General features: G+C 32.8%; 2 protein-coding genes and 1 pseudogene across 3 annotated transcripts; 2 read left to right on the top strand and 1 right to left on the bottom strand.

Annotated features, from left to right (window-relative positions):
- Positions 1-1,336: 1,336 nt before the first annotated feature.
- On the top strand, positions 1,337-5,318 carry F56D5.8 (annotated as a pseudogene). Its single transcript has one exon. A coding segment is annotated over exon 1 (3,982 nt).
- On the bottom strand, positions 5,296-9,372 carry F56D5.9 (BRCT domain-containing protein; the record flags this gene model as incomplete). The annotated part of the gene is made up of 9 exons (NM_069261.3): positions 9,265-9,372; positions 8,999-9,213; positions 6,858-8,882; positions 6,699-6,813; positions 6,509-6,651; positions 6,147-6,285; positions 5,996-6,096; positions 5,489-5,947; positions 5,296-5,391 (listed from the first exon to the last, which is right to left on the bottom strand). The coding sequence occupies exons 1-9, from the start codon at positions 9,368-9,370 to the stop codon at positions 5,296-5,298; spliced, it is 3,399 nt and encodes a 1,132-aa protein (NP_501662.2). The 5' UTR covers positions 9,371-9,372.
- An 886-nt stretch (positions 9,373-10,258) lies between these two features.
- srxa-2 (G_PROTEIN_RECEP_F1_2 domain-containing protein) lies at positions 10,259-11,279 on the top strand (the record flags this gene model as incomplete). The annotated part of the gene is made up of 4 exons (NM_069262.1): positions 10,259-10,394; positions 10,467-10,642; positions 10,690-11,028; positions 11,079-11,279. The coding sequence occupies 4 exons, from the start codon at positions 10,259-10,261 to the stop codon at positions 11,277-11,279; spliced, it is 852 nt and encodes a 283-aa protein (NP_501663.1).
- Positions 11,280-13,843: the final 2,564 nt, after the last annotated feature.

The raw sequence follows: 13,843 nt of genomic DNA on the forward strand, positions 1-13,843 counted from the left end.
TTTGGGTGAAGATCAGGCTTTGGCGTCGGTATTCCTTTCTCACCGATCGGAAGCCATTGACGTTTTCTGGAATGGTTAACATAGAGCACCCACTTCTCATCTCCAGTAACCAGATTGTTCAGCCAATCGAACTTTCGACGAAAAGTTAGAAGTTGAGTACAAACGTTGACCCGAGTGAGCTTCTGTGATGCCGAAAGTTCATGAGGCACCCAAATTCCAAGTTTTGAAGTAAAACCAAGGCGACCCAAGTGACGTGCAATTGTGCTATGACAACACTCAAGCTTCTCTTCCATTTCACGAAGACTAAGACGAGGCTCTTCCTCCACCAGCTTCACTAGGTCTTCTTCATTTAACTCTACCGGTCGCCCAGAACGTTCTATTTCTTCGAGACTGAAGTCGCCGTTCTTGAACTTTTGAAACCAACTCTTTGCTGTATTATAAGAGAGTGCTCCCTCACCCATCGCACCGCATATGTTTCGTTCCGCTTCCATTGCTGAATGACCAAGACGAAATTCATAAAGAAGAAGCAATCTAACGTCTCGACGTTCAAGTTTGATGATTGTCATCGTGGCAAAGTAGAAATGGATGAAATGAATCTTTTCTGAAAGGGGACGACCCGAACTTGACACGACCTACGATGAAAAAATTTTAAAACTTTCTAGAAGTTTTGGAAAAATATTTGAAAAAAAGTACAAAAACTTATGGGACAACCTGATAGATTATTTCTGATTTAGTTGAAATTATTTCTCGTGATATTTGAAGGTGAGTCTCTTGAAATTGAAATTATATGTTCTTATAAAGACTTTGTTCAGACGAATGAAAGTATGAGAATAATTACTCTAATTATAATATTATGTTGCTTCATTGGAATTGTTAATTCTCTCAACACCATCAAAGATCCAAATTTACCAAATCAATGTAAGTGAACTAACATTTTACGAGTTACAAATAGTTTTTTTGGTTATTTTTATTTAAAGGTGAATGGTGTGAATTGGGATATTGTTTTAGTTAAAAATTTAGAATACCCAAAATAATCTTTTAAAAAAATCTGTCTTCAAAAAATAAATAAATACCATAACATAAAAATAGAAAGAATAACTCAAAAAAAAAGAAAGAGAAATCCAACGTTTAAGTACTCAATTTTTCAACTGTGAATTTCCTCCAAACTAAGTTTACTGATCACGCTACTCCTTTATTTCATGTTAAATTATTATTTATAAAAAAGTGAAAATTTTTTCTATATATGAATAGCATTTATGTTGCTTGTAATTTTTTATTTGATTAAACCTTAGTTCTGTAGGTACCGCCATTTTTGGAATTATTTTGTTTCTTTTCAGTACAACAAACAAATATCGATATTTTTGTGGATCGCGTGTCTACATTGATTCATTTGACAAATGGAATTGCTCGCCAATCTCGAGTATTTCATAACTTTGCAACGGTAACTTCGTCATATTTCAATTCGAGTTTCGAGGTACTTCATGCATTCATGACGATGAAGGAGCCGGAAAAAATGGCATCAAACGTTAACAAGTTCTACGAACAGATTCGAAGTTTGAAATTTAACACTGATATTGATGGAATGGCTAGACCAACACAACTATTGACTCAATTGGCAAGTGTTGAGTTATCAGATTTATCAAATATTGCTAACAAAACTTTGATAAGTGAGCTACCTCAAATGCTGGAAAATCTTCTTAATGACATAGACAATCTGCAACCACCTGAGTTTCGTCTGCTCTTTGATATTTAAAAATGTCTTGTGGATAAGGTTCAAAACACTTATTTGTGTCAGCAGATATTAAGTGAAGAAAGTACGGAAAAATCAATTTTAAGAGATTTTGAAAAGCTCACTGACAGTTTGAACAAGGCTGAAATTTCCTATCGTTTCTCAAAGGGGTTTGATAATATCAAACATCTTGAAATAATTGTTTCATTAGCTCAAGAGTTTTTAATCAACAAGGAAGTTATGAAATCTTTACCAAAATCACTTAAATTCTTGAATAGAGAACTCAAACCAGTTAAAAAGCCTTGAAAAACATTAAAAACAATATTGCGCTTAACATGAATCCAGCATTTTTTCCACAACACATTAAATTGAATAACACCGTATTCAAGGAAGTGATGGAAACATTATCTGCACTCAAATCACCATGGCTCACATCAATATTTGGTGAAAGAAATATGACGAGGCTGAAAACTGGATTGAATTCAATGAATACGTACAGTGAAACACTAAAGATGATTAACGATACATTGATCAAACTTAGAGTGCATCAGAAAATTGCGAAAAAAGTTAAAAATGCAATTTCTGTTATAGAAACCTCGAAAGGAAATGGAAATCTCCAAATTTCAAAGGAGATCATTGCTGCAGGCAGCAGTTGTACTTCAACTATTCCAAATGTCACTGATTCATTTGATTACACAACGTTTCAGGAGACTTTCAAATTTCTAGATTTGCTTATTTCTGACTTAAATGATTATTTCAAAAGTGCAACTGCTCTACTCCAAACTAAAAACGATGTCATGGAAGGATTGAGGCAGTTGAGAACAATCACGACGTCTTGGGCTCCGCAAGCATAAAATAATGCTGAACAAATTGGGTTCAGAATTGAAAATATGTTAAAAGGAAATGATACGGATAACATAAAATCAATGTTGTCTCATGTTAAAGATTTTCAAAGATTTTCAAATAGGTATGATACTTCATTTATGGATAGAATTGTAAACCATATGCCAATGGATGGAATAATTAACATTTTATCACAATTTGATGTATCAAAAATGATATCAATTGGAGAATGTCTTTCAAGAAGTAACTTTGACAAAGGACAAGTTGATGAGGTGTTGATTGGAGCAAAACATTTGAAGTATTTTACATTGAGTGAAACAGAAAATCATGTGAAATCGACAGTCGAATACTTAAATGGAGTTAGCAATTTTATTGATGTGATCAATACTTTGAGAAAAACCACAAAAAAGAACATAACCGAAGAAACAACGTATTTGAACACTTTCAATAAAACAAACAATGTTATTGAGAATAATCTTAAATCAGGAAGAGAAGCTATCAGAACTATATCACATGTTCAAAAAGAAGAAAAGCTTTTACAAACAATTATATCCACAGATACAAAGTTTATGCACCCATTTTGGAACACATGGCAAAGTCAGGGAAAAGGAAAATTACAAAATATGATTGAGGAAGTGAATAAGTTGGAGGAATGGATAAAAAATGAATTCAAGAACAGCTTAACAAGTGTTATAAATATATTTGATGAAGCTTCCAAAGTTCACGGATTGAATGGTGCATTGACAAATTTCATCTCATTCAAAGAAAATGCTACGAATATCAAACAAAACGAAGAAGAAGTAATAATACTGTTCAAAAAATTGGACGATCTTGGATTGGATTTTACCACATTTCGGAAAGAACTAACTTTTGCTACAACGAGCATTCAAGATTTGAGTACATTCCTTGATGGATTGTTTTCGATTAAAATGACAAAAAAGAAAAGATTTTTGAAATCACAGTCAATTCCATGGTACTTCATTGTTCTGATCGTATTTGGATCACTTGTTCTTTTCATCATTCTCTTGATTATCTTGTATTCAATAACTCCAAATGGAAGAAGGAAGTTGAAACGATTTTATTTGAATCGATTTGCATCAGAAGCAGTTACAAATTTGCACTGGAGATATTCAGTGAGTTATTATTCAATTTTCAGTTCAAATAAAATTAATTTCAGTTCTGGATTGATCAAGAAGCTGATAAAAATGCATTATGTGAAGCTGTTAGAGAAATTAATTTCGATCAAGTGAAGGTATTGGTAGATAAGGGAGTGTTCATTAATGTGTACAACAGTAAGAAGATAATCAATCAATTTTTATTTAATTTGATGTAATTCCAGTGTTTGGAAATACTCTTCTTCATGCTGCTGCGAAATATGGACACGTTAAGATTGCTGATTTTCTCATTCGGAATGGTGCTGATAGAGGAGCTTTTAATGTTGAGAATAAGACACCAGAACAAGTATTGGCTGAAAGTGTGCAGGTAAGCTAGATTTTATATATTTAAGCTGTAGTTTCTTGCATTGCTCTACTTTGACGGCTCATATATCGGTTGTCGTTGGTTTCATCAAAAATGTGTAACATTGAAGCAAAAATTTGCCATTTGATAGTTTTTCATTAAGCCAAAGAGAACTGAAATTTAAATTGTCAAAGTGGAGCAAGGGGGTCAGTATTATTTTGAAATACGTTAAATGTTACATTTCCAGACAACAACCAAATTTCTAACATTGACTAGTCCTACCAGTGGAAGTGAAGGAGTAACAAAGAGTAAACTGACAGAAATGGGAAATCTGACGGATATTGAGAAGATTTTTGAGAAGCACAGAGGAAAAGTGTTTAGACAGAGTGAGTTTATCCATCCTTCAATTAATGTAATTTGGGAGTATTTATTTCAGAACTCCCAGAGCTACTTCCAACTATGTCGTATCGTATTCGTATTGATGCTCAATTGACTGGTATTACTTACGAATCATTCATTGAAAGGTACAAAGGAAATGTGAGTTTATGTTCGTTTTGAGTTATCAGTTAAACCCAAAATTTAAAGGTGACTGATCAAATGTCGGGTGTAACTCATTTCATTGTATTAACTGATGCTACTGGTCTTTTTGAATCAGATGATTTTGGTTACATAATGTGCATTTTCTTGCCAACATTAATCATGAAACAGCAGTGGATGAATGACTGTTTGAAAAAGAAATCAAACTTCCGAAATGATTATAAATATCGTGTGGAAAGAGTGAAATACAAGGGAGTCGTGTATGAAACAGTTTTGAAATGGGCCGAATGGATTCACAAACAAAAAATTCCTTTCTTGTTTGGAGTACATTTCCATGTGGCAATCGAGAAGATGTCTGAAAATGAGAAGATGCATTTGAAACAGTTGGTTGAAATGCACGGAGCCACATGGATGGATCAGATGCCAAACAAAGCGAATTTCAATGCAGGATCCCACCCATTCCACCATTTCCATCTCGGACCACTTTTCATTATCCACGAAAAGAAGGTATGTTGCGTAATATTTAACTTGACAAATAATTAATTCCCAGTGCATTTGCTTTCTAAATTCGATAAGAATTCGATTTTTAAGTTATTTTTTCCAGAATAACATGGAAACATATAAAAACGACAAGATGTACACTCTGATGACGTATGATCAATTCATTATTTTCATGTTGAAGTTGGAATGCTTCTATGATCCAGAGCGAAAGGTTCCTATTCCAGTGACTACCGTTTTGGATGAGGAATAATTGAACTACCATTTGAAATAAATTTCGGCTTTTGGTACATCACCGTCACGTTTTTATATGTTTCCATGTTATTCTGGAAAAAATAACTTAAAAATCGAATTCTTATCGAATTTAGAAAGCAAATGCACTGGGAATTAATTATTTGTCAAGTTAAATATTACGCAACATACCTTCTTTTCGTGGATAATGAAAAGTGGTCCGAGATGGAAATGGTGGAATGGGTGGGATCCTGCATTGAAATTCGCTTTGTTTGGCATCTGATCCATCCATGTGGCTCCGTGCATTTCAACCAACTGTTTCAAATGCATCTTCTCATTTTCAGACATCTTCTCGATTGCCACATGGAAATGTACTCCAAACAAGAAAGGAATTTTTTGTTTGTGAATCCATTCGGCCCATTTCAAAACTGTTTCATACACGACTCCCTTGTATTTCACTCTTTCCACACGATATTTATAATCATTTCGGAAGTTTGATTTCTTTTTCAAACAGTCATTCATCCACTGCTGTTTCATGATTAATGTTGGCAAGAAAATGCACATTATGTAACCAAAATCATCTGATTCAAAAAGACCAGTAGCATCAGTTAATACAATGAAATGAGTTACACCCGACATTTGATCAGTCACCTTTAAATTTTGGGTTTAACTGATAACTCAAAACGAACATAAACTCACATTTCCTTTGTACCTTTCAATGAATGATTCGTAAGTAATACCAGTCAATTGAGCATCAATACGAATACGATACGACATAGTTGGAAGTAGCTCTGGGAGTTCTGAAATAAATACTCCCAAATTACATTAATTGAAGGATGGATAAACTCACTCTGTCTAAACACTTTTCCTCTGTGCTTCTCAAAAATCTTCTCAATATCCGTCAGATTTCCCATTTCTGTCAGTTTACTCTTTGTTACTCCTTCACTTCCACTGGTAGGACTAGTCAATGTTAGAAATTTGGTTGTTGTCTGGAAATGTAACATTTAACGTATTTCAAAATAATACTGACCCCCTTGCTCCACTTTGACAATTTAAATTTCAGTTCTCTTTGGCTTAATGAAAAACTATCAAATGGCAAATTTTTGCTTCAATGTTACACATTTTTGATGAAACCAACGACAACCGATATATGAGCCGTCAAAGTAGAGCAATGCAAGAAACTACAGCTTAAATATATAAAATCTAGCTTACCTGCACACTTTCAGCCAATACTTGTTCTGGTGTCTTATTCTCAACATTAAAAGCTCCTCTATCAGCACCATTCCGAATGAGAAAATCAGCAATCTTAACGTGTCCATATTTCGCAGCAGCATGAAGAAGAGTATTTCCAAACACTGGAATTACATCAAATTAAATAAAAATTGATTGATTATCTTCTTACTGTTGTACACATTAATGAACACTCCCTTATCTACCAATACCTTCACTTGATCGAAATTAATTTCTCTAACAGCTTCACATAATGCATTTTTATCAGCTTCTTGATCAATCCAGAACTGAAATTAATTTTATTTGAACTGAAAATTGAATAATAACTCACTGAATATCTCCAGTGCAAATTTGTAACTGCTTCTGATGCAAATCGATTCAAATAAAATCGTTTCAACTTCCTTCTTCCATTTGGAGTTATTGAATACAAGATAATCAAGAGAATGATGAAAAGAACAAGTGATCCAAATATGATGAGAACAATGAAGTACCATGGAATTGAATTTTGTATCCAAATTGTTTCATGCCTGCCCATTTCAAAAAGCTCATCAAGAAATTTGTTAAGAAATGTGACACTCTCTGAAGCAGCTTTGAGTTCTTTGTGGTAATAAGTGAAATCCAAACGAAGAGCTTTAATTCCTTCCATTTGTTCGATTATCTTCTGACTTCCTTTTAAATGTTTCACGTTTTCTTTGAATTCATCGAAATTTTTGAAAACTCCAACCAATCCATGAAAAGTCGCAGCTTCGTCAAATACAATCGCAACACTTGAAATGTCATTATTCACGCGATTTCCCATCAAATAATTCAAATTGCTCATTTTTTCAATAGTCTCGTTTAATTTCTTTTTGCCTTGAGACTCCCATACTTTCCAGAAGTTGCCATTGAAATGAGAAGTTGAACTTAACATACTTCGTAGGAGATTCATCTCTTTCTGGTTAATATGCAGTTCCTCTATTGCTTCTTTTCCAATAAGTAAAGGTTTATTGATTTCTTCGGATTGATTGAACCTATTCAAATACTTGATCTCATCACTTAACTTCTTCAATGTATTGTCTCTAGCAGAGTTCAGCGCCTTCAGAATTTTAGAAAGGTCATCCATATAAGATCCAACCATTTTTGATGCAGATTCTGTTTCAGGAGATTTGAATGATTCAAAATTAAGAAGGTTAAACAGATTATTGTTTATTTTTCCTAATTTAAAGTTTCCAGTTCTCAAACATTTTCCAATGGTAAAAGCTTTTGTCACATTAACTTCTAATAAAACATCATTCAAATAATCAAGAGACGGAGCGTTGATGATACTCTTAACAAATTCACTTCCATCGTAATCACTTATCAATTGCGTGACATTTTCGGACATTCTCTTGATAGACTTGGTATCATTTGGACTTATTTTGTTATATAAATTGGATTGTATTTGACGCCAATTTCCAGAATCGGACTTCATGATTTCCTTAACTTTTACTCGTATATTCTTCAGTTCATCCAAGGTTTTATCTTTCTGCTTTATTATTTTTCGTACTCTTCGAATGTATTTATGTAGTTCAGTGGCAAGATTATCCATATGAATGAATATATTTTTAAATTTTTCATAATCAAAAGATTTCGTGAATGTGGGCAAATTAACAACGCAAGTCTCCACAACGTCTATGATAGTACTCGATATTTCGAAATCGTTCCACTTTTCCAGATCACTGATTTTTACTGACATCAATAAAGCTGCTCTTAAGCTATCCGGATGTTTTAAAACTATCTTCTTCACTTTTTTCATTGTTTTCAAATGATTTCTGATAGGTTCGAGTCCATCATAAAGGGTCTTTGTGTTCTCATCCCCAAGTACATGTTTCAGCCACTTGGAATTGAATACTCTCAACATTCCAGCAACTTCTTTAATTTTTGATTCATAGAGGTTAACTTTTTCGCCAAATAATGTCCTCTTCATACCATCACCAACACCTTTGCTGTTCTTTTTCAAAGCCTTCCTAACTTTGACAAGATTTTGACTGATTGTTCTCAATAACGAAGCAGAAGATTTTACAAATTCACCATTTACGGTAAATTCTTGAACAGCGTCAATAATGTCATCTAATATACTTATATCAGAGTGCCTTTCGTTAAACTTTTTGACGACATTTTTGTATTCGAGACTTTTGCTGAGCTGATCCATGTCTTTTTTGAATAATTCTTCAATCTTTCCGTCGGAGAAAAGAGCAAAGCAAAATGATAATTTTGTTCTATCAATGTCATTCGATAGACAATATTCGATATCATCAAAATATTTAAATTCGGGTGGTTTTAGATCAGGTGGATTTGGCATCTTACTTTTCAACTTTTCAAATCTCCGAATATACGACTGAACTTTTTTTTCGGGGAAAATTTTTTTCGGTGAAAATATGATTCCAACGAAGATAGCATAACTAAGTGGTTCACTACTGTCTTCAATTCTGTAACGTTCGACGGGACTGTTACCTTTCGAATTTCATTGTAAAACTTTGTGAATGCTGCCATCGTTTCATTCGGTTGAAGAGCAAGAAATGCTTGTAGATCAAGTGGCGTTGCTTTGAAAAATGTAGAAGTTTCCAGATCGAAATCATGGAAAAGACGTGCTTGACTTGATATTGCTTTCGTTAGATTAATCAAGGTGGAAACATCATTCATGAAGTTTTCGAGATTTGGCGATTTTACTAAAATGTTTAATTGATAAAAGTGAAATGAAAATAGAAAATTCAACTCACTATCACTTTCAAATGTGGTTTCTTCGGTGGATGTTGAGAACGCTAACAGTCGATTGAAACAAAAAATTAAGGTAATTGCAAAGAGTATACTAATAGCTTTATTCATCTGAAATCAAATGAAACATGCATGATTTTATGAACAAACTTTGCTCACCTTGCATTACCGGAGAAATCACTTCACTAGAAAATCGAAAATAATCAATGAAATGTTTTGTTTATCACTAGGACTAAAATAAGAGCAACAAGCGATTTTTTTCCAAAAAATTCTTCTTGTTCGCAACTGTCTTCACGTAATGTCCAATTTTTTCGATTTTTTTCATTTTATTGTCAAAGAGTAGGCTTAACTTTTTATTTGTATTCTGATTGTGAGCTGAGTTTTCATTTTCCTACTTTACTTTTTTTTGAGTTGTTTACCTGCAAAATTTGTATGATTTTGAGAAAAAGTCCAATTTTCAGAATGACACTTTTCTCGGAGAATCTAAAATTTACAGTGCACATTGTGATGCCAATGATGTGAGGCTCCTGATTTACACATCGAAAACTTATCCCGAATGCGAAAAAGTGAAAGAGATTGCTGACATATTTTTTATCAAAAATCTAGAACGAATATTTCAATCTTTGTCCGTAAGATCAGTTTTTTACTCTGCTTCTTAAAATAAAGTATACTGCTTGTTGATATTCCCACGTAAGAATGTGTCACTATTTTACATTTTCTCCAAGATTCTCAGGAAAATGTGCGCGGAAAAACAAAGTTCTACTTTTTCTCGTCAGTGTTGAGTTCTAAAGCAAATTTGTCATGCACTCGAGCAGAAGCATTTGCTCGACTGATCACCTCACAGTTTGAATATTTTGATTTGTGATATTATTTCTATTTTTCAAACCCCGCAAAATGATATATTGGATAGTTAATCTAGCTCAGCTGGTATTTTCAATTCTCAATTTATTATTTTTAATATTTGACTTCTTTCTGCTATTTTCAGTTTTAAAACTGAAAATGTCTTCCCAATCTGGACCCTTTATCTATATTATTTTTATGACAATTTTTGGAATTTCGGAAAAATTGATAGACTTTCTAATGGTAGACGCCTGGCCTATTTCTGAATGGATCGAGCCTAATGGTGGATATCAGAGTGAGTTGGCAAGATGCTTGATCTGAATTCTGAAACAGTTTTGAAATCATAAGCTCCACAGTCAATTTTCAGAGTATCGTCATGCTGTTGGAACAGAAGTATCTCTGCTATTCACCATTTGTTATTTAGCTCCATTATTTTTGGATTGGATAATGACTTTCCATAGGATGTCTATTTTCATATCACCGATTAAATCATCAAAATGGTTCAGCGACACGAAGGTTGTTGTGTATTGCACTGGGGTTACGGTAGGCTACAGTATTTTGAAACCTATAATACCCTGAAAGAGTTGCAGATTCTCATTACCATTTGGCTTCTGATTCCATATTTTTCAAATTGCTCATTAAACTTCAATGCTTTGACCAGTTACCACGAATCAGCATGTGCTCCGTCTCGTCATCCAATCACTTTATTTCAAAATAACTTTCTTATTTATGTTCCAATTGTGTCAATGGTAGTCAATTCTGGAATTCTAATTTATCAAAAATATCTGAGAAATCGCTGGAAGAGCACTGCCTCGTCAATATCTTTGTCACACGTAAAACGAGAAAATGAAATGATTCGTCAAGCATGTTTTATTGGAGTTTATTTGAGTGTTTATGAGATTTTATACTTACACATGAGGCTTTATCCGGTAAGAATATCAAACAAGATAATTTGTGAAAATAATATAATTATTTTCAGCAACATTTTGAAAATCTTCCCTTCGAGCTTCAAACAATATCCTATGATCTACGTTTGCTGGCAATCAGTTCATTGAACTTTTTTGTATATTTTGTGCTCACCAAATCAACTAGAAAAATAGTTTTAAAGTCATTTGGAAGTGTGAACCATCTACATTTAAGTCAAAGTTTCAGTCATAGTAACGCAAGAATTTTACATTAATTATTTTTTCTGTTTATTGTAATTCTTTATAGTTTAGGCTAAACTGTTTAGCCCAGAAACAAATTACCTTTTAGTATTTTATAAATTATAAAACGTTGTTCTACCAGAGAAAAAACAATTTTATCAACCAGATCTTTAAAATTTTGGAATTCTCATTGTTACTCTGATTTTGAACTCACTTAAAAAAACAATATTAATCTTAATTTTTACATTGAATAAAATATTTCTTCGTTGCAAGTTAAATTTTTTCGCATGACCCAAATTGCTCAGAAAAATTTTGGTGAATGATTACAAAATCAAATGAAATAGATTAAAGAAAGTATTGCTGAAAATCTGGAATAAAAAATGTTTATTGTAATTTTTGGAAAGAAGTCAACAAAGCTCGGGAAAATCATTCGAGCGCTTTCCATTTTCATTAGCAGCGGCTAGAATTCGTGTGCGTGTTCTCTTTTTTTCAGAAAAAAATTAAAAGTTTGAACGTTTGGAATCATTTGCTGGTAAAATCCAAAAAAAAACTCCGGTATGCTGTTTAACATGATAACACAATTCACTGACTCACCGAAATAACCAGTTAATCCCCGAGCCTACAAAATCGTGCTCAAAAATTAATAGTTTCTTTTATGGTTTCCAATGTTTAGTAAACTTTTCTTCGATCATCAAACATTATTTTTGCATAAAATATATGTTTGAAACAGCTTTTATGATTGCGAAATGGTTTAATGATTTCGGAGAATAAAAACTGTTTGTGAATCCATGCCATAAAATCATGATTTCTCCTTCTTGATCGTTTCAATACAAATTTTGAAAACCATTTTCTCTAAGGAAATTACAATAAATTGGTTAAAATACCTCTATGGTTTCCAAACATGCATAACACAGTTCTAAAATTCGTTGAACTTCTGTGTTCGCTGTTAAAAATGGTTGTCTTCCAAACACAATTTTTTTCTACGAGTACTCATATTTGTTTATTTACATTTTCCATTATTTGTCGTTAAATATTGCTCAGCAGTAATGCTAGAAGCTTCCGTTGATATTATCAAAAAAGTTGAAATTATCAAAATTGACTAAGTTCTTACCGAAATCCTAAGAACATCAAATCTTTTTGAAATTTTTTATTATAAGATTCGGCCATTTTGGGCTATTTTTATAAATATGTTTATTTAAAATCCCCACAGACTCTACTCTTCAGATAATATACTCAACCAGTAAAAAACCTTCCTTGGCAGCAGAATTTTTTAGTTATTGAGGGTGGTGGCAAATGTACTTTTTGTTCACTGAACTGTTATTATTACTGAAAAAACCAGGAACTGGTGACACTTGAAAATATTCGAAAAACACACCCGTTTAAACAAAATTCACCCAAAAAATTAGTAAAACGTGTGAGTCCTCAGTGGATGTGTGTGTGTGTGTTTGAATGATTCAATTAATTTTCTCTTCCTCCCTTCTTTCATTCTCATCTTGTCCTTTTCGAACATTTCTTCTCTAAAAATTTCGGCAATTTTCGTGTGTTGTTGTCATTCTAAGGACAACTTTTTGATGCCCCCTCCATCCTCGGGATTTCGTCTCATTCTAGGGAGGGTGGCCCCAAAATAGTTGAAGCGAAACGAATCGAAATTTGATTTTCTGAGCATATGTCGACACCAACTTCTTTCCAATATTGGCCCTTTGCACTTTCTCATTCGATTTGGTGTCTGTGATCCTTTTTTGTGTTGTTGCTTTTTCAGAACAATTAAAATTGTTTTTTTGTTTGTTTTGGAAACTATGGGAACCTAACAGAGTCCGCAGTTAGCATGTCTCATGCCTGCCTATCGCCTACTTTTTGGACGAAATTTTTTTGATGTGCGTCAACTGTAAAAAAATAATAGAAATTGACCCTAAAACGTCTAGAATATATATAAAACAAGATCAAAAATAATCTCATAAATATTCAAATGCCTTCGCCGTGTTTTTATCTATTACATGACATCTTCCTCTCTCGATTTCTAGATCATCATAGGAAGTTATGTTTTTTTTTTAATCAGGAATGTGCTTTGCTTTTTCATAAATTTTTTCTAGAAAATTAAAATACCAGACATTTTTTAACAACTTCCAAGTTCACAATAAGAGAAACACTGGATCATGTCGTTTTTTTAGTTACTTGAATTACTTGAAACTTCACCTAGCAATGAGTACGTGCAAATAATGCAAATATATCATTATTGAGACTCTTCAAATATACTCAACTTATTTATTTTTTGCAGAAAAGGAATGAAGATTCCAATTTTTCCAATTTCTACCAATTTTATTTGAAAAAAATGTTTTATGGTCGGATCAATTAAAAATTGAACAATACTCGTTGTTCCATTAAAATATAAAACGGATTTTTCAACTTTTCCAAATATGTTTTATTTGTAAAATTGTAACACAAAGAAAATATTCAGTTTTTTTAATCTGAAACTTTGTCAAAATGTTAAAATTTTTATTGTAATGAGAAATTTACTTTCTGAAAATACCCAAAGACTTGGGCGCTCTAAAATTTTTTGGAAATCCGTTCAACAATTTCAGCTGTTCAGCAATAATTGAGA

This window comes from Caenorhabditis elegans, chromosome IV (genome assembly GCF_000002985.6).
Source record: "Caenorhabditis elegans chromosome IV".
Taxonomy (NCBI): domain Eukaryota; kingdom Metazoa; phylum Nematoda; class Chromadorea; order Rhabditida; family Rhabditidae; genus Caenorhabditis; species Caenorhabditis elegans.